The sequence below is a fragment of the Canis aureus genome, chromosome 10 (genome assembly GCF_053574225.1).
Source record: "Canis aureus isolate CA01 chromosome 10, VMU_Caureus_v.1.0, whole genome shotgun sequence".
NCBI lineage: Eukaryota > Metazoa > Chordata > Mammalia > Carnivora > Canidae > Canis > Canis aureus.
The window spans coordinates 62,331,271-62,353,287 of NC_135620.1; the positions used below are offsets into that span (position 1 = coordinate 62,331,271).

The 22,017-nt window shown below is 36.2% G+C and overlaps 1 protein-coding gene and 1 long non-coding RNA gene across 2 annotated transcripts in view; one reads left to right on the top strand and one right to left on the bottom strand.

The window, feature by feature from the left end:
* The window catches only part of LOC144322576 (uncharacterized), an 89,906-nt gene that overhangs the window by 24,355 nt on the left and 43,534 nt on the right, over positions 1-22,017 (bottom strand). The gene's annotated exons all lie outside the window — the stretch shown is intronic.
* LOC144322798 (olfactory receptor 13F1-like) lies at positions 19,093-20,076 on the top strand. Its single transcript, XM_077913149.1, has one exon. The coding sequence runs from the start codon at positions 19,093-19,095 to the stop codon at positions 20,074-20,076; it is 984 nt and encodes a 327-aa protein (XP_077769275.1).

Consider the following 22,017-nt stretch of genomic DNA (forward strand, 5'->3'; position numbering starts at 1 on the left):
GGGAAGATTGCACAGCTGGTATGATACTTGCAATGGGTCTTAAAACCAAGAATATAAAGTTGACAAGTACATTTTAGACCTAAGTAAAGAGAGAGCATGTCCAAAGACACAGAGGTGTGAAGGTCTCTGCCCAACTGTTTCCCAATACTTGGCAATGTCTGTGGTGAATTGTGGAAAGAGCAAAAATGAAACTGGAAGGTGTGTAGTGGCCAGATGTGGAGTGGCGTTGGTTCAGGGAGACAGGACAAGTTCTATGGGCCAATCAAGAGCTTAGGGTGAAGCAGGCTGGGTGGGGTCTATGGTAAACTGGATAGCATGGATTCTTTCCCAAAGGAGGCATCCCCTAACTAGCTCCAGATGTATACTGCTTTGTGTGAATAATATTTTGTATAAAATATTGCTGTGTTTAAATGAGGAAGTTAATTTGAACTTATAGAAATTAGAGTATAGGCCAAAACAAACACTTCCATGGACAAATTCCAGTGGAGTAGGCTTCCACTTTATAGCCACTGCTATAATATATATAAGCATAATATATACATTTAATTAATCCTAAACCATATTGTATACAATCTTCTAGATCTAGAAGCTGGACCTGTAATTCTATATACATGTTATCAATATATTGTCTTAGAATTTCTCTTTTCTTAAAGAAATGTTTGGGTTATATGAGAGTTCTAATTAATCATTGTAACTATTTTTTTTTAATTGTATCCTATAGGACAAGGCTACCCACATTTATATATCTACAGACTATGGTACAATGTGACCACAAAGTGATGTGATTACAAACTAATCAGAATCTTGCAAAATGTTAAACATTTAGATTGCTGGCACTGACTCAAACCAATAATATCAGAATCCCAGGACCCAGGAATCCACCTTTCAGGAAGCAATCTAGATGTTTCTGATATAATGGCCTCATGACCACACATGGACAATCCCTATGTAGAGAAAGCTCAGTGCAAGTAAAAAGATCCATTCTTATTCCACTGCAAATATGGAACATGACCTGAAGCAGAAGTTAATCAAAGTCTAGGAAGCTGAGATCATCAGACTAAAATGATAACCTACTTGATGGAGGACCTAATTCTGTCTCACTGAGTCTCCTTCTTTAGACTGGAAGTCACTCACTGAGAGGAAACTGATAAGCAACAGGGCCGCAGAGCTTCCCTCAGAGCCTGGTAAACTTACAGAACCAGGAGATTGGTCCTTGATGTTTTTGTCCCTTTAGAAAAAAAAAAAAACAGCTTTATTGAGATATAACTGATATACAAGAGACTGTACATATTCAAAGTATACAACTTGATGGGCTTTGACATACATATATATCCATGGAACTATCACCACAATCCAGACAACAACTATATCTGTCACCTCCAAAGGTTTCATCCCTTTCAGTACCAAAAATTTAAATTTGTAAGTGTGCCAAGGGTTACCTGTTAAGGACTGGTTCATAACAACCAAATTCTCAAGAGATAGATGGTAAAGCAGACACTAACAGATTTGTTAATTTATTATAGAAGTCTAAATGCTTCCAACAAACTGAGAGTGCACTTTCTCCAGTATGAGGAACAAGATATATTCGTAGTTTGGAAACAGTACGTCATCAGAAGTTTGTTCAGTAACAAAGAATGAGAGCAAAGGAATTAGATGCTCTTGAGGGATATTTCTACAAAGATATAAAAAAGCGAATGGTCTCTCTCTGTTCCCCAATTCTCTTCACTTTTCTACTGGTCAGACTCTGTGCCTTTTAGGTTAAAGTGTTTCTATTTCTGACAAAAGTTCGCCTTTTCTAGACTCAAGCAGATAAAACCTCTCCTTTGTCTATAGGGATGTGCATACTGCAGATGATTCAGTGACAACTTTCTTTTGTTGCAGCTTTGTCACTAAGACACTGTCCATAATACAGCCATTTATCTTTGCACTTGTTTGTAAACTCAATGGTTATGTCTGCATAGGATTAAACTCCAGGATATTGTGTGCTGAGCCCTATGAGATATGCTCACAGAGGATGATTTTATCAACCTATGCACATTGAAGTCATCTTGCCATGGCTCCTATGGAAATGGCAACACCAATACTTACTGGGCCACTAAGACGCTAAAACATTTTCATTTTACACTGCAACAGGACTAGCAACCTTGATCTGTGATATGACTTCATAGTGAATGCTGCAGTCATTTCTCAAGGATATGTGATGTTATGGGTAGCCTTCTCTTCACTTTTGGTAGATGATTTACAGAAATATTTAAATGTGTTTCAGCAGTTAAACATGTCAGCACATGTCAAAACACTTAAATTATAATGAGAATCTATGACCTTACCACAAACATGATGTCAATATCAAAAGACCTCTTGCTGTAATGAATGTCCTCCATGAATTGAGTCTCTTTGAAATGACTTTTTACCAAGCTCTTAAGTTAACTACTGCACATATTTCCTAATTGAAATATTCCTAGTATGAATTTTTAAGGAAACAAAAAATTTTAAAGGCTAGAAACTACTTGATCATTTTCATAGTGGGAAGAATTTTGTTTCTAATAAGAACTTAATGAAAAGATCTCTTTGTCTCTTTTAACAGATAACTAAATAGAGAATTTAATTTTTCTATCAACATGGTAAGAAAAATTATTATTTTTGAATACTGAATCAGTTCAGAGAAGAAAGTTGCATCATAAGTCTGGATATTTGGTACATAGTAGTAACTCAAGTAATAGTAACTGAGAGCTTTAACATCATGTGTAAAGTTTTGATTATAAAATAATTTTTATGGTTTTTGACTTGAGATTACTTTTTGGACATTTATCCTTCAATTTCAAACTAATAAATGGTTATTAAGCACTGTTTAAGGAAGTAAACACATGCATTAATCAGGAGCACTGTAGTAGGCATCATGTTAAACTAATAAGAAGTGAGAGTGACAGCGCATTTCAAACTATTCCAGAATATACAATCTTCCACACTTGTTGATTTACAAATTTGAAAATTTAATTTGATTTGATTTTGTAGACCATTGTTCAATTATGTTTGTCAATTTCTAAATTATTTACTCTTGAAAATAATAAAATAAATAATAAAAAATATCTGGTCTTGTGGTCTCCTGTGACTTGCCTAAAGATAATTTGTCAAATAAATTGTTGATCTTTTAAACAGTATTTAACAGAACCTCCAATTCCAAAACTATTGGGTTAACTGTGTTTAGTCAGTTTTGTCATATAGTCAGTGAATGTGTATTTATGCTGCACTCAATGCTGAGAACAGTATAAGCAAAACAAAAGAGCTGCCATTTTGATTCTGTGTGATTCCTCCAAGGCTTGGGTTCTATCTTGTATTAGTATGTGGACCTCCATTTTTGGCTGGGTCCTACTACGAGAGCCCCTATTACTATTTTTAGGGATAGAATTTGCCTAGCATTTCTCCACCCAGCTCTTCCTTTGTGTCCTCTTACGACATGGGTGTCACACTAACTCTATTGACAGAACGCCTAAAATATATAGTGTTCTCTGCAGAAGCATAATTGATCTGGCATACAAATTGGGAAGAATTTTTCTGCAGAAATAGGATTCTATTTCATGAATAAATTATATAATTATAATCAGGAATACATTGTTTCATATATTAAAAAGATATTCAATAAAGCAAAATTGAGAGCTTTAAAAATAGGCTTAAGCCAGTGAAGGAAGAGTTAAGTGTTTAAATAATGTTATTTGAGAATGCTGATGAATTGGAGAATTAATGAGTATATTAAGGTTAATAGAGGACATTTAAGAGTTGTCCTTTATTTGAGAAGAGGACACTAATCATGATAATCACACTCAGCAGATATGAGGTGTTCTCCAGGTGTTCTGGCCACACTTACTTGCTTGACCCAAAAACATGACCAACAGAATGGTCAAAGAGGATTTAAAAAAGAGACGGTGGCAAGAGTACAATTTCCCCCACAAGCTGGCATGACATCCCCATCAACCACATGCAGAGTTTCTGACACTTGTCCTGGATTTGGCACTGGTCTAACTATGGCTACTTAGGTTGTTTTTCACACTGCTATAATACACATATGTGTGTTCAAGTTGTTGAGTTCAATTATAAGGGATGATTCTTTTGAAGACAGAGGTCATGCCTTATCCAGCTCAAAGCTCTGTGTGCTCAAAACTGAGTCTTCACATGGAAAGTATTCTTCAAAAATTTGTTGAATGTATGAATGAACAAAATGTTTTTCTAACTATACATAATGTAAATAATGCATTTTGTGAAGACAAATCTAATTCAACACCAAAAGTCCAGTTACAATACAACCATGGTTAGACTCGGGTGCTCACTAGAGCAAAGTCACTCACTAACATCCTGCTTTGTTTTGTTTTGTTTAAAGATTTTATTCATTTATTTGAGAGAGAGAAAGAGCAAAGCAGGGGAAGCAGCAGGCAGAGGGAGAAGCAGACTCTCCACTGAGCAGGATGCAGGGCTGGATCCCAGGACCCTGGGATCATGACCTGAGCAAAGGCAGACACGCAATGGACTGAGCCACCCAGGGACCCTCACATCCTGTTATTGAGTGTTCTTCCTCATGGTCAGTTTGCCTGCTATAGGCCACATAATAGGCCACATAATAGGCCTTAATGGGCTTCACCTTGAAGAGCAAACAAATACAGAATAGCATTACACATCTCCTATGAAGTAAGCAAAGGTCTTAGAATATCTGCTATAGAAACTTGGCTATTACAACTTAAAGAGGTACTGTGTTGTCATTTTTTATTTAAAACATGAAATATGGGAATGGCTGGGTGGCTCAGTGGTTGAACGCCTGCCTTTGGTCCAGTGCATGATCCTGGAGACCTGGGATCGAGTCTCACATCAGGTTCCCTGCATGGAGCCTGCTTCTCTCTCTGCCTGTTTCTCTGCCTCTCTCTCTCTCTCTCTGTCTCTCATGAGTAAATAAATACAATCTTTTAAAAAAAACATGAAATATGAGTGCTAATATTTTGATAAATTACAAGCTTCTCCTATTTTTTCCTACTTCCATGCTCTCCTATTTTTCACTGATTCACATTTGCCAGTCATGTATGAGATCAAAGCTCAACATCACTGTGTGAAAAAATAATAATGAAGAAGAGAGGACAGAAGAAAGGAAGAAGGGGAACAGGAAATTTATCATTGCTTTGTAGCAATCTAAAAATAGATACTATGGTACATTTTATACATTCTATAGAGGGGTCATGTAGGCCATCTCATGAAATTTAACAGCCCCCTCCTTCAAAGTAAATCAACCAGAAAATACCTATAACATCCTCTTGGGAAATAGTTTTAAACTCTTCTGTTGTTAACTGAATTGCGTTCCCTAAATATTCATGTGTTGAAGTCCTAACCTCCTGGTCCTCAGAATGGGACCTTATTTGGAAATAGGGTCATTACAGATGTAATTAGTTAAGATAAGGTCATACAGGAGCAGGGTGCGTCCCTAATGCAATATGACTGATGTCCTTATAAAAAGGGAAAATCTGATGGGATTCACCTGCAGCAGAAATAGATTGGAATGTCCAGAATGCATTTGCTCAAATGTCTGGTTCTTTCCACTCGGAGGCTCCAGCAGAACAGTCAGACCTCTTCCATAGTGGTTAAGGGCTCCAACAGCAAGTTTCCAAGAGCAGGGAAGTGGAAGCTGATATGTTTTTTAAAGGCCTGGGCTCAAAAACTGGCATAGTACCACATCTTTAATATTTTATCAGTCAGAGCAAGCACATAACCTGCCCAGAACTCAAAGGGAAACAATGCTTCGACGAGAGAAGTGTCTAAGAATCTTCAGCCTAACTTAATATACTACATGCCTCTTATCAGATATCATTTCCAGGGACACCTGGGTGGCTCAGTCAGTTAAGCATCTGCCTTCAGCTCAGGTCACAATCCTAGGGTCCTGAGATTGAGCCCTGCATAGGGCTCCTTGCTCACCAGAGCATCTGTTTCTTCCCCTCCCCCCCCCACCGCCCCTTCCCAACTCGTGCTTGCTCGTTCTCTCTCAAATATATAAAAGTCTTTTAAAAAATCATTTCCATATGTACTTTGAAAGATCATTGCATTAATTACAATTAACTAATCATTTTGATTTTTCAAAATCTCTTTTTTCCAGGCAAGGATTCATTACTTAAGAAATTCAACATCTTTCAGGGCCCTTGCCTTGTCCCCTTCAGTGAGCATTTTTGTGTCCCTTTATATCCAATGTGTGTATTTATTTTTTATGATTATATTCATAAATGAATTCATAATGCCTCAAAAATCCTTAAAGCACCTTGTCTTCTACATCTTTTATAATTTCTCTCAGAGAGGAAAAAAAAAGGGAAAACTTGGATACAGAAATGGACACAGGAAGGAGGCCATGCTAAAATCAAGGCAGAGATTGAGGTGATGCTTCTACAGGCCAAGGAATGTCAAAGATTGCCACAAACCATCAGAAGGTAGGTAAGAGATTCTCTTACAGCCCTCACAAGGAATCAAGCCTGCCAATACCTCAGTCTTAGCCTTGCAGCCTCCAGAACTGTGAGATAATACATTTCTGTTGTTTAAGCCACCCAGTTTGTGATACTTTGTTATAGCAGCCCTAGCAAACATCCTCTTTAAAGTCATTGATTAGAAATAATAGTGTCTGTCTTGTCAAGACAGGCCATTACCACACTCCCACCCTCAATGAAACCATACTCTATAGGACAGTAGAACCTTGTGTGCTACTTTGGCTGAAGCTTGAAAAATCACTTAACTTTGAAACCAACACTGTATCTTGCTCCCTTGTGGTTACACAAAGCAAAAGCAGGAGTAGCAGTAGAGCACAGGTGCTCCTCATAGAGCTTTCCTATTGTTTACCCTAAGCAATGGTGAGGCAAGAGAGCTGTTGACTGATACACTACATAGATTAATGTAAGAGATATTAATGAGTTCAAGGGCGGAAATGAATCGTTTTCCTTATTTCTATTCCCCATAGCCTCTAGCTCAATGCTGAGCACAGAACTATTATTTAGTACTTAATCTTTGATAAATGATACTATCAACTCTCCTCAACAGTTTATTTTTATTTTGAAACCTTATGAATAAAAAATATAAGTAAAACAACTTGTTTTCACTGCATGTAGATATCAATAAGTACAAAAAATAGTGAATTTGTTTTGTTTTGGAGAGATTTTCAGTAGGGTGGTCTCAAAGACAGACAAGCTAGTCTCTGTCGCCATCTAGGGAAAATAGAGGATAATAACATAAAGAGCTGAAATTTAAACTTCCTTCTGAAAGAATAGTTGAAACTATACTTGAAGATTTTGTTTTTCAGCCCTCTGATAGGCCAAACATGTCAGATGGATTTATAAATATGCTATGATAGGCTCAGAATGAATCATTTATTGGCTGCCTCCTCATTTGTGACAACTCAAGTGCTATGCTTTTAGGAACTGCTTTTTTTTCTTGCAGATTTTTTTCTTCCCCAGTGGTTTCATGTTAGTATTTTTTTTCTATTCCAATACTTGTCTAAAATAATCATAATCTACTCATATTTATAAGTAAGCAACACAAATCAAACTATTATATACCTTAAAGACTTATATGAATCTTTAAATTCAAGGAAATGGACGTAATCTGCACATGTTAACCTTTTCAAAATCAGTTTTATATATCAAGGTAAATTATAGTAAGACAAGCATAAGGGTTTCACTTATTTGAACAATGAAGTGAAAGTAGTTACTCCTACACATCAATTATTAGTAGACAATTATTGTGGACAAAATGTTCTATCTCTATTGCTTTACATGCTTGTCACATCCCAAAATGTTATACTCTAAGGCCTTACATTGCTTCTTGATTATAGAATTCAACCCCTTGGGGAATATACAATGGTTTGCCTAGAATATCAAGATAAACAAGGTGATTCTTCCTGGATATTGATTTACAGAATAATAAATATTATTTTATGCTAAACAACAACAACAACAACAAAACTATACTTGAAGAAATGCTGGAATATAGAGTTCACACATAGAGCTGCTTCCTGCATCTATGTTGGGTAGGCTAGTGTATACTTTCACTCTTTGTTACTTTGTGCCAGTTTGCAGGAATATGCACCTCTATGATTAACTCTTTCTTCATTTAACAAATCTCTATATAGACTATTATAGTATATAATATTATATATAATAGTCTATTATAGACTATTATATTCTAATATTATAGACTATTATATATAATAGTCTATTATAGACTATTATATCCCAAGCACTATAATGATAATCAAAAGTGGTATAGAACACCTTACTCACAAAATAGTCCATCATGTGATATAAGGGAGTCTGACCTAAATTTCTGTTTCAATTAATCCATTTTGCCCTTGCTATGCTATCCAAAATTCTAAAAATCCCACCTATTTGTGGTTACTCTGTTCACTCATAGTCCTCTCTCTCCCTCCATTCAGATCCATTATTGCTTGCTTTCATCACCCTGGGCTTCCTAACCACTTGGCTTTGCCCCCGTGTTCCTGGTTCAGGCTGAAAGCTACCTTTTGCTTGAGGATTTTTTTTTTTTTGCCTCATTTTTTTGACTTTGCTCCTCAGAAATTTTTATTTTTTCTTTAATATTTTAGTTACTGATTTAAAGAGAGAGAGAGAAAGATAAAAGGAGTGCATAAGTAGGGTGAGGGGCAGAGGGAGAAGGAGAGAGAGAATCTTAAGCAGACTCCATGCCGAGCAGGGAGCTCAATCTCACAACCCTAAGATCATGACCTCAGCCAAAATCAAGAATCAGATACTTAACTGACTGAGCCACCCAGGTGCCCCTCAGAGATTTTACTTAAATATTATTTTTTTTAATTCTAGCTTCTATGCCAGCCTTAGAGAATCTTACTGAACCAAAAATTATACTGGGAAGCAAAAATGGCACCCATCAAAAGCCTTGGGCCTTGAGGACATTATCTACATTACATAGATTAATGCCTTCTTTACTCTTGGTTTAGGAAATGCAGTACAAACCAATGTGCACCCAGCTGTTAACAGTGACCCCTATACCTGCCTGAAGTATCTACTTTGCTGGAGTCCCACTTTAAGAAAGGTGCCAGACAGCTATCAGGTAGGTGTGCTCCCTGCCACCAAAAAAGAAAACTCACCACTACTTGGAGCAGATCAGTATGGATTTTGGTGGGCAGTTTACTTCAAAGGACCCCAGATATTCCCTGAATCCATGCACAAGCTTTAATAGGCCCTGAATATATTCCTGAAGAATTGTAAAATTGCCAGGTGCCAAGCAACCATTCATTTTGTTATGGGCTGAATTATGCCTTCCCAAATTGTTAGGCTGATGTCCCAACCTCCAGTACCTCAGAATGGGACCATATTTGGAGATAGGGTTTTTTTTTTTTAAGTTTTTATTTATTTATTTATGAGAGACACACAGAGAGAGGCAGAGACACAGGCAGAGAGAGAAGCAGGCTTCCTGCATGGAGCCCAATGCAGGACTAGATACCGAGACTGGGATCACACCCTGAGCTGAAGGCAGATGCTCAATCACTGAGCCACCCTGGTGTCCCATGGAGATAGGATTCTTAAAGAGATAATCAAATTAAAGTGAGTTCATTAAGGTGAGCTCTGATCCAGTATAACTACTGTCCTTATAAAGAGAAGAAGTTTGGACACACAGAGAGACACTGGACATGTGCATTCAGAGAGTCAACCACATGAACACACACAAGGGAAAGGAAAGCCATCTGCAAACCAAGGAGAAAGGCCTCAGGGGAGGCCTCCTCAGGGTAGAAACCAATTCTACCAACACCTTGATCTTGGACTTGCAGTCTCTGGCACTGGGAAAGAGTAAATTTCTGTTGGTTAAGCCACCAGGTCTTGTGATATTTTGTTATGGAAGCATACCAAATTAATTCATTCTCCTATGCAATAACCCCAATCTTGGTTCACTGCTCTCTCCTCTCCAGAAAATTTGGCTCCATAGAGCCTTCAACTTGAGTAACTGCTCTACTCTTAGAAGATGAGGTTATCTTTCCCTTGATCTTAACCCTTCTTTGGGGAGGCATAAAGATTTTTCAGGCAGACTTAGGTCCAGTCAGGAATAAATGATTGCTTTCTTTAGGAAAGATCAGTAAAGTATCAAAGAAATTCCCTCAGCCCCAAATATTTGTCACATCATAATTTAACCATGCACACAGGTCCTCCTGAGATCACAGAAAGAGGCTAACCAGTCCTCCCAGTGCCCTTTATTAACACATCTTTCTTGTTGCTCCAGGAACTTTTAGAATAAGTCAAAATAAGACTTTTATTAAGCACCTGTAAGGACACATTACGACCTCAGCTGAGAGCTCATGTTACCCCTCTCTCAATTTTCTCAAATTATGTTCAACTATGATGTTCTAACTCCCTGAATCAAGATATACTGTAAAGTGAACACCAGATGATGTTATATTTCAGGACTCAAACTTGTCTCACTCATTTTCATTGTCAGACCTTTAGTTTATTTCAGCTTTGTTTCAAATTCCTTCTCCCCAATATCACCAAAGTGATTTTTTTAAATTAAAGACATATTCTCTATTTTTAATTTATTTTTATTTTTTAAAGGTTTTTTATTTATTCATGAGAGACACAGAGAGAGAGAGAGAGAGAGGCAGAGATATAGACAGAGGGAGAAGCAGTCTCCCTGTGGGGAGCCTAATGTGGGACTCAATCCCAGGACCCCGAGATCGAGACCTTAGCGAAAGGCAGATGTTCAACCACTGAGCCACCCAGGAGCCCTAAAGACATATTCTTATTGCTTTTCTCCCAGTAAAAAAAATCTTTCTGCAGTACCTAAAACATGGACTATGAAGCTCCTAAATTAGTATGGACTACCTCTTGTGACAATTCCAATTTTATCCCCCGCTACTCCTTTTGCATTTAATGATCAAATCACACCAATCTACTTACCTTTTCCTGAAGGCAAAATGACATTGTACAAGTCCAAGTTCAAATATAAGTCATTCTCCTTGCCTGGAAGGCCTTTCTCTCACAAATGCATCTGGCCACCCGTAATAAGCATCCAAATTCAGCTCTAGTATCAACTCTTCCAGGAAGTCCTTTGTAAACCATTCCCAGACCACAGCAAAGGTTACTCACTCACTCCTATACCTCACAAATTACTCTATCCTTATATTCCATTTCCCTAATTAGACTGAGGAGATGCTAAGAGAAGGACTTATTCCTTTATCATCTTCTGATCATCAGCACCTAACACAGTAATTAAAAATCGGTGTTAATTACATGATTTATTCAAGATCAAAACAGAGCAGGAGAAAAGCATGCTCTATAGGTGTTTGCTTGTTTGCTTGCTTGTTTTTTGAGGGGGAGGGTAGTTAGATATGGGAGTAATAAAAATACTGTTTTTGCAATACCTGGATCATCTAGGTAGCAGGAGCTTCTCAGTCCATACTCTCGCATCCAAGTGTTGGGGAGGATGCAGAGAAGTTGGAACCCTTGTACACTATTGGTGAGAATGTAAAATGGTGCAGCCATTAAGGAAAATATTATGAAGATTCCTCAAAAATTAAAATAGAACTATGATATGATCCAGCAATCCCACTGCTGGGTATAGATCTAAAAGACTTTAAAGCAGGATCTCAAAGCAATATCTGTATACTCATGTTTCACACAGCACTATTCACAACAGCCAGGAGAAGGAAACAACCCAAATATTCATCAACTGAAAGTATAAAGGACAGTGGTATATACATACAAGGGAATATTATACAGCATTAAAAGAAAAGGAATTTCTGTCACATGCCACAACATTAATGAACCTCAAGGATATTATGCTAAGTGAAATAAGCCAGTCACAAAAAAGACAAATACTGTATGATTTTCATTTATATGAAGAAGGCAAAATCATAAAAATAGAACATAGTTGGTTGCTAAGGGGTGGTGGTGGTAAGGGGGATTAGTGTATAATCAGTACAGAGTTCCAGTTTTACAAAATGAAAAAGTTCCAAGGATCTAGTACATGATAATGTGAATATACATAACACAACTGAACTATACCTTAAAATGGTCAAGATGATAAATTTAACCAATTTTTTCCATGATTAAAAATAAAAAGATGATCTACATCAATCCTCTCCACCTAGAGACAAGAAAAAAAAAGAGGCTGAATATGGGGGATATATCTGAGGCAAAACAGCAGTATAAAATCAGTTAAAAGATTGAATGTTCTCCTGAGATCAAGATCAAGGTAAGAATGTCCACTACCATCACTTCCATATAACATTGTATTGGGTGTCATGGGCAGTGTAACGAGGCAAGAAAAATAAATAAAAGACCTTATAAATAGGAAGAAGGAAACTGCCTTTATTCAGAGATTGTGTATGTAAACAGCTACAAAAAAAAAAAAATCCAAGGAATCCACAAACTAACCAATAAAATAGTATGAGAATTTACCTAAGCTATCAGAATGTGTCAGATTACACAAACTAGTTGCATTTCTATTTACTAATAATTAACAGCTGGAAAATACATTTTAAACATAATCTGTAATAGATTAAAAATAAAAATAACAGAAAATTAATAGAAGATGTATAAGACTTTTACACTGAAAGCTACAAAGCACTGAGAACAGATTAAGGAAGACCTATTATAGAGATACTTTTGTCATGAATTAAAAGAGTCAATATTCAGTTACCAGCTCTACCCAAATTGATTTACGGATTAATGCCATTCTATTCAAAATTTAGGCAGAGATTTTAGAGAAATTGTCAAGATGATTCTAAAACTGATATGGAAGTGAAAAGACCTAGAATAGCTCAAATTTTTAAAAGAATAAAGTTGGAAGATTATACTACCTTCTTATTAAATCTATAATAATCAAGTCACTTGGTATTGACATAAAGTAAGACAAATCAATGGAACAGGACAGAGGTCTACAGAAAGAAACCCACATATACATGATCAACGGATTTTCAACAAAGTTGCTGAGATAATTCAATGGAGGAAAGAATAGTTTTTCCACAAATAATGCTCCACATCTCACACCATATACAATAATGGATTTGAAATAGATCATAGACCTAAAGATAAACATTCAGTCTATAAAACTGCCCAAGAGACACAGAATATCATTTTTACCACGGAGAAGGAAAAGGTTTATTAGATAGAATCCAAAAATATCACCATCTAAAAGAAACATTCAAACTCTTCTTTGATTATGTTTGATGTTAGCTGAAGTCTTCTACAGATGTCCTTTATTATGTTTTGAAAGTACCCTATTATTGTTGTTGTTAGGTGCTATTTTTAATTTTTTCCCAGCTTTATATAGGTACAATTGACAAGTAAAATGTATGTATTTATGGTGTACAATGTAATGTTTTGAAATGCATATACATTGTGAAATGATTACCACAATCATGCTAATTAACATATCCAACACCTCATTTAGTTACTTTCTGGGTACCTATGCAGAGTGAACATTTAAGATCAACTCTCTTAGCCAATTTCAAGTATAAAATATGGTATTATTAACTATCCTCACCATACTGTACATTAGATCTCTAGAACTTACTCTAGAGATAACTATTTATCTGAATATCTGAAACTGCATAACTGGAACTTTGAACCATTTGGCCAACATTTCCTTATCTTCTCTAACCTGGAGCCCCTGCTTGGCACTATTCCATTCTATGATTCCATGAATTCAACTTTTTTAGATTCCACATATAAGTGAGACAATCTAGTATTTGACTTTCTGTGCCTGGCTTATTTCACTTTCACTTAGTATAATGTCCTTGAGATTCCCCCTAATTGTAGCACTTGACAAGGTTTCTTTTTCTTTTAAAGCTGAATAATGTTCAATTGTATGAATATACCATAATTTCTTTATCTATTCATCTGTTGATAGACACTTAGGTGGATTACATATCTTTACTATTTTCAATAATGCTATAAATAACATGGGAGTGGAGATATCTCTTTGAGATACTGATTTTATTTCCTTTGGATATATATCCAGGAGTGGGATTGCTGGATCATAAGGTGGTACTATTTTTAGTTTTTTGAGGAACCTCCATACTATTTTCCATAATGGCTGTATTAATTTGCATTCCCACTAACAGTGCCTAGCATTCTTTTTCTGCACATCCTCACCAATATTTATCTTTTATCTTTTTTTATAATAGCCATTCTAACAGATAAAGGTGATAGCTTAATGTAGGTTTCTAAAAGTTTTTATTTAGGGGTGCCTGGATGACTCAGCTGGTTAAGCATCTGCCTTCAGCTCAGATCATGATCCCAGGGTCCTGGGATTGAGACCCACACAGGGCTCGCTGCTCAGTGGGAAGTCTGCTTCTCCCTCTTCCTCTGCTTTCCTCCCCTGCTTGTGCTTGTGCATGCTCATGCACTCTCTCTTTATGTCAAATAAATAAATAAAATCTTTGTTAAAAATAAAGTAAAAGTTTTTAGTTAAATTCCAGTTATTTAACATATGTTGTAATATTAGTTTCAGTTGTACAATTTAGTGATCCAACACTTCCATACAATACCTGGTGCTCATCACTACAAGTGCATTCCTTAATCCCCATCACTTATTTAACTTACCCCCACCACTTGCCTCCCCTCTGGTAGCCGTAAGTTTGTTCTCTATAATAACGGTATACATTTGTGAGCATTTTGTCATATACATGTTGGCTATTTGTATGTCTTCCTTGGAAAATATGTTTATTCGGTCCTTTGCCCATTTTTAAAATTGGGTATTTGTTTCCTGAGTTGTTGTAGTCCCTAGTATATTTTGAAAATTAACTCCTTGTTATTTGTATGGTTTGCAAATATTTTCTCCCATTCCATAGGTTGACTCTTCACTCTCTTGATCGTTCTTTACTATGCAGAAACTTTTAGTTTGATGCAATCCTATTTTTCCATTTTGCTTTTGTTGCTGGTGCTTTCGGAGTCATAATCAAAAGACCAATCTTAAAAAGCTTTCTCCCTATGTTTCCTACAAATAGTTTTACCATTTCAAGTCTTTTATTTAAGTTTTTAATCCCTTTTGAGGTGATTTAAGTATACAGTCTGAGGTACGAGTCCAATTGCATTCTTCTACATATGGAGATCCAATTTTCTGAACACCTTTTATTGAAGAGACTATCCCTTCCCCATTGTATAATCTTGGCACCTTTTTAAAGATCAATTAACTCTAAGTGCATGAATTTCTGGTTTCTCTATTCTGTTCCCAGTGAGCTATAGGTCTGCTTTTATGCCAGTACTATGCTGTTTTAATTGCTACAGCTTTGTAGTATATTTTGAATTTAGGAAATGTGATGCTTCCAGCTTTGTTCTTTCTCAAGATTGGTTTGGCTATTTAAGATCGTTGTGGTTCCATAGAAATTATAGGATTTTTTTTTCTATTTTTGTGAAAATGCCATTGGAATTTTAATAGGGATTTCATTGAATCTGTAGATTGCTTTGGGTGGTATGGACATTTTAACGATATTAATTCTTCCAATCCATGAGTGTGGGTATCTTTCCACTTATTTGCATCTTTTTCAATTACTCTAATCAATCTCTTTAATTTTTAGTGTACATATATTTCACCTCCTTGGTTAAATTTGTTACTAAGTATTTTATTATTTTTAATGCTATTACAAATGGGATTGTTTTCTTAATATCTCTTTCTGATTAGTTTATTGTTATGTATAGAAATGCAACAGATTATTGTACATTGATTTTATATCCTGCAACTTTACTGAATGTGTTTATTAGTTCTGTTTTTTGGTGGAGTCTTAAGGGTTTTCTATATATGAGAAGATGTCATCTGCAAGCACAGACAATTTTCATTCTTCCTTTCCAGATGCCTTTTTCTTATCTAATTGGTCTTGCTATGACCTGCAGTACTATACTGAATAGAAATGGCAGGAGTGGGCACCTTTGTCTTGTTCCTGGTCAGAGAGGAAAAGCTTTTAGCTTTTCACTATTGAATATGAAGTTAGCTGTGACTTGTCACATATGGCCTTTATTGTATTGACGTACATTCTTTATAATTTATTGAGATTTTTATCATGAACAGTGTTGAATTTTATCACATATTTTTTCTGCATCTATTGTGATAATCAGCAGGGCTGCAGCTGCCTGCCTGACACTGGGGTAGACATGGAAGGGAGGTCCAAAGGGCAGGCATCCTGCCTGGGGCCTCGGGTCTTGACCTAGCACAATGGTGGCCAGGACTCTTGTTCTGGGGGAGTGAGCTTGGAGCCTGAGAACACAAGTGCCAGCCTGGGTGCCCAGATTCACTGGTGTGGGCCCTGTGCTGATGTTCACAGTAAAGTTGGATACTGCTTCACCCTTCCTCTTCCTAGGTATATTGATGCATTTCACTGCTCAGGCTTGAGGAAAGGATAACATGGGTAACGTAAACGTGTTGTTCTTACCTTCTTCAATGTATCTTTTCTTATTTCTGTGCTGGGTTTCAGTAGAGATCTGGAAGTATTTACCAATCCATAATCTCTCACCTAAAATCCTTAGCTCTTGTAAAGATATTTTCATTTGTGGACAGCTATTCAAACTTATGTTTCTGTGAGAGTACAAACTCTGAAACTACTATTCCACCATTTTGCTGATGTCTCTGTGGAAGTATCCTTTATTGCTAGTTTGCTGAGAATATTTTATTGTATCATAAATAGGGTTTGAATTTTTCCATGGAGGTTCAGAATATCTCTTCTTTTCAGTGTGTTGTGAGGTGTCTCCAAAGCAGGACTGTGGTTTGGTGCTATATACATAGTGGGGGAGTCAGATCAGCAAGCTTCCTCAGTCTTAGTCACTACTTCCATCTAAATCTGTGTGAGGAAGCCCTAAAATACAGTTCTCTTCTAGGCACAATGAGCCCAGCCTGAATTATTTACTTTATAAGCTATGGCCTACAGAAATCGAACAAGTAAGTTGGGAATGGTATTGGATAAAGGAATTCAAAGGGAAATGGGACTCTGGGGCCTCTTTTGCTTCAACCATTTGTATTACGGCTGCAGTGAATCTTGTCTAAATGGGGGGGGGGGAGGCAAGAATATTGCTGTAGTCAAACGAGAGGAAACAGTGAGAAGAGGAAGTAAATACAAGAAAGGAAGAGGATGCAAGAAACAAACAATACTGTAGAAGAGAAAAAAATCTAAAATCTGTAGGTACCTACTATATATAAGGTACTATATAAGTTGCTTTACATAAAATATCTCTACTCCTCCAAACAACCCTGATAAAGAAATATTATCATTGCTCTTTTATAAATAGGCTGAATCTCCAACTTGCCTTAGGTGGCAAAATGGAAGTGGCAAAGTGGGAAGTATTTGTAGCACCAAAGCCTAAGCCTTTCCTGTGCACCAAGCTGTCCTTTAGTTAAAGAAGTGAATCATCCCAGGACTTTGAAGGTTATATCCCTATGGGAGGAGAGTAAATAGAAGACCTCAAGGCTACATTCTATTTGTAATAAACCAAATGGTGAGGAGGGGATTTCTGGTTTTCTGGTTGTTGGTTTTGTTTGTTTGTTTGTTTTAATCTTGGCAATAGTTCAAATTTATAATCTTTTCTGAGAATGAGAACATATTCAATGTGATATAAATAATTTAGTAATAGCAATGATTACAATCTGTTACTAAAAAACAAGGCAACTAATCAGAGTTGCACAGTGATGAAAATGACAGCATGTTTTCTCCAAACCACCATGCACTATTCACCATTAGTCTCTCACTTGGAAAACAGAAAATTGTGAATAGAGCTTATAAAAATAACAAATAAATAGAGCACTCATTGGATTTCTGAAGGGTCAAGATGTTTATATGGTGATCTTATCTTCTTAAAATGGTTCTACCTTGAAATAAGTGTTCTTTAAGCAAATTGGCCTTTTGTGTCCCATGAAGAATATTTACTTTCATCTTACCTTTGAGCTATGATGAGCAATGGAAGAGTTACTTAAGCTCTCTTTCTTCCATGTTTGGTGGGCTCCACATTAAGTATAACTTCTTGTCGTACATAATATGAAATCTTCTTTAAATCTACAGGAAAATCTGCCAACATTATTCATTCCTCTTAACTTTATTTAAATTAGCCAGTTTGACTGATTTTATAACACAAGCAGAAGTAGAGCAAAGTTCCACTTCCCAAAGACAGTGTAGACAGGAACATATTTATTTCTTGTTTGAATAACACTGCAATTAGAACAGACAAGCTACTGACTATAATTGGATCTATGGGACATTATCCCTGGAGTTTCAGGATTTTAATACTGCACAAATAGATTTCTAACTTTAATTTGCTGTATGAATTGGAAACTTCTCATGAGCAACAAAAAAACCTAAATTGCCTTATAGTGCCAATAGCTGATCCTTTGGAGGATGTTTCTGGAGCCAGATGCCATGGCAACTCTGGCTGTATGAAAGAAATTTCTCTATATGTCTACTACTGTGAAAATATCTGTCATCGTCTTCCAGGGTTTGAGATGGAAAGTGTGGATCTATGTTGAAATGTTCAAGGCTTTCAGTTAATTAATCTGTGACTGCAGAAATTTAGAACTGGTTTGTTTCTCACTGAATCTCCAAAATTATTTTGGACAGAACTGTAGGAGTGACAGAAGAAATGATGAGCTTGGAAAGCAGAACAATTCCTAAGGAAGAAGACTATTACCAAACTAGGGGAAGAAAATCATTCCAATGGTTCAGGTAAATGGGTGACTTATCCATAGATCAGTTACAAATGCAGTTTCAGGAAAAGAAAGAATGCATAAGATTATTTCTTTCCTCAATCTCTCATGATGTTTATGAAATAAGCTTTCCCCTCACCAACATTGCCAAAAAAAAATCTTGAATCAAAAATAACAGCTTGAAGATTTATCTGTTGGCTTCCTGCTTGAAATTTTCCTAATTAATAACAAATTCCCTCAAACATATATTACTAATACTATCACCAAGCTAGAGAAGCAATTAACTACATAAACTACAAGTCTATAGCATAGACTACAAGTTCATATGAAGAAAAAAATACCAGAATATATAAAGGGAGACGATCTTATGTTTTATATATAATATGTGATATTAATCCGTCTATGCATATATACAAATGAATATGACATAATAAAATGTTCCAGGCAAATTTGACATATGTAACACATTTTTTCCTCCTGGGGTTTTCCCACTACCCCAAAGTTGAGGTCATCGTATTTGTGCTGTGCTTGCTGATGTATCTGATCACTCTGCTGGGTAATATAATTCTGATCTCCATCACCATCCTGGATTCCCACCTACACAAACCCATGTACTTCTTCCTCAGCAACCTCTCCTTTTTAGACATCTGGTACACCTCTTCTGCTTTCACTCCAATGCTGGCAAATTTTGTTTCAGGGGAATACACCATCTCATTCTTAGGGTGTGCTGCTCAGATGTACTTTTCTCTTGCCATGGGTTCCACTGAGTGTGTGCTCCTGTCCATGATGGCATATGACCGGTATGTGGCCATATGCAACCCCTTGAGATACCCCATCATCATGAACAAGAGGGTTTGTGTGCAGATTGCAGCTGGCTCCTGGGTGACAGGCTGCCTCACCACCCTGGTGGAAACAGTATATGTGCTGCAGCTCTCTCTGTGTGGTAATAATACAATCAATCATTTTGCTTGTGAAATTCTGGCTGTCTTGAAACTGGTTTGTGTGGACACCTCCATGGTGGAATTAATCATGCTGGTGATCACCATATTTCTCCTCCCTATGCCAATGCTTCTAATTTGTATATCTTATGCGTTCATTCTCTCCAACATCCTAAGAATCAGCTCTGTGGATGGTCGAAGCAAAGCCTTTTCAACATGTACAGCCCACCTGACTGTGGTGGTTTTGTTCTATGGGACAGCTCTCTCCATGTACCTGAAGCCCTCAGCTGTAGATTCACAAGAAATAGATAAATTTATAGCTTTGGTATATGGTGGATTAACCCCTATGTTGAATCCTATCATCTATAGTCTACGAAACAAAGAGGTGAAAGCAGCCGTGAAAAAATTGCTGATTAGAAATCCTTTTGGTACTGTGTTAATTTCTGCCCTCAATAATATTGGAGCAAGCACACTCCCCTGAATAATCTCAAACATTATCCAGAAAGCTGCAAAATAGTTGGTATAAAACAAACCCTGGAAAATACTCAATTTTGATAGTCCAACATTAAGTTCAATATCTTGATTTATCTTGTAAATAAATAAAACTCCTGAAATTAATGAATTATTCAGATAGAATGAATTATTTCCAGAAAAGTATTTAACACTTATTGAATATTAATATAACTTTAAAAAATACACAATTTCTTATTGTTTCCTATTGACTTGCTACATATCTAAGAGTCAACTCTAGCATCACCCTGGCAATAACTAATACACCAAGAGTGTAAAATTTTAAGCTTAGTAAATTTTTTTAAGCCTAGAAAATTTTGAAATAATTTCTCCTTATATGATTTGCAATTATATCTGAATATATAAATAAATAGGTATTTTTACATAAGTGTCAATATAATCCAAGGTATAATATGTCATAATTCATAAACCAAGACACTATCAATTTTAGAACTTTTCCTAGTTTCTGAATGCTAAAATATGGAAAATATGGTTTTAGATTTGATGAACTATGGCATGAGTGATTTTGTTTATTCGGGATGTATATGTGGGGGATGAATAAATATCTATGTTTGTTCAAAGATACCATAACAAGGAATTGTAATCTTGCATTGCATATGAAATTGAGTAAAGAAATATATGAAATGCATATGAAATTGAGTAAAGAAATATCTTTTGGGACATCTTGAAATATCTATGGTAATAAGGTCAGAATACTCTCATTAAACTTTGAATGTCTTATCAACACATACACATACCATGTTACTATTTAAAGCATGCTAAATTGACCCTTTCAGGCTGAGAAAGAAAAGATTCCTACTCTGTAGAGATTACATTGCAAAAGAAATGATTTATGAATGTACACACATATTGCAGGAAACCATTCATGGATATGTTAAATATATGTGAACAAAATCGCATAAATATAATTTTATTAATATTACATATTGATGAGCTTTTCTTTGTCTTTTCCACCTTCGCTAGAGCTGGGGAATAATGAAGCCAACCTGTACACATAACTTCCTTTCCTCTATCAGTGAGGTATTTTTGGATATGCATGGCTATGACTTTATTATATGGAACAAGTGACTCTTGCTAGCATAGATATAAATCTTCCTGAGTTTTAGATTTAAAGAAGGTGGAACAATTATAGGTACTTATTGCAGAAGGCCCCACTCTGAACAAGTCAGAGTTTGCAAGGAATTATTCAGTTTAGGTCATGTGAATGGGTTGATGAGAGAAACTTGAGGAAAAAAAATCAGAGCAGCAACTGTGCTAGTGTCCCTAATCCAAGTACCCTTAGTATATATGAGTCTACGTAACTTCTTTCTCAGATAACAGATGTCTAGTCCTATTAATTCAGAAAATCTTCAAAGGTAGGAACTGGGAATTTGTATCATAAATAAAAGCAACATAGTTATTCCTATTTTCATCCTTACTTAAGCATTTCACTACCAGACAATGACTACCATGTGATGCTGTTATTTGGTAGAAGAGGAGGAAGGAATGTTAACCCTATTACCTACCCAATCTCTATAATCATTTACAACAAAAACTGATTTCAAGTAATCATGAACATTGAGCCTATACATATTCATCTTCTTCATTTATATGGGTGAAGAGAAAAATCTATAAATAAGGTATTGAAATTAAAGTCCTCTGCCTCATTAGTTCCAGGAGTATATATCTTCTTCCGTAACTTTTGTCTGATGCTCTTTCTGAGGATGTGGATGAGCTAATTACTGCCTGTGAAGTAAGCCAACCAGCTGTCTATATGCAATACAATACCCAATAAAATTGTCTTATCCCACCTGCTTGGATCACCGTAGGCCTAGGGAAGTTCCTCAGAGGTCAGGACCTTTTCCAAGAGTCATCTTATCTAAACAACTAGATCCAAGATTGAGTAAACTTC

Excerpts from the sequence above, each read along its gene's own strand:
- LOC144322798 (XM_077913149.1), top strand. The coding sequence starts at position 19,093 with ATGTTCCAGGCAAATTTGACATATGTAACACATTTTTTCCTCCTGGGG.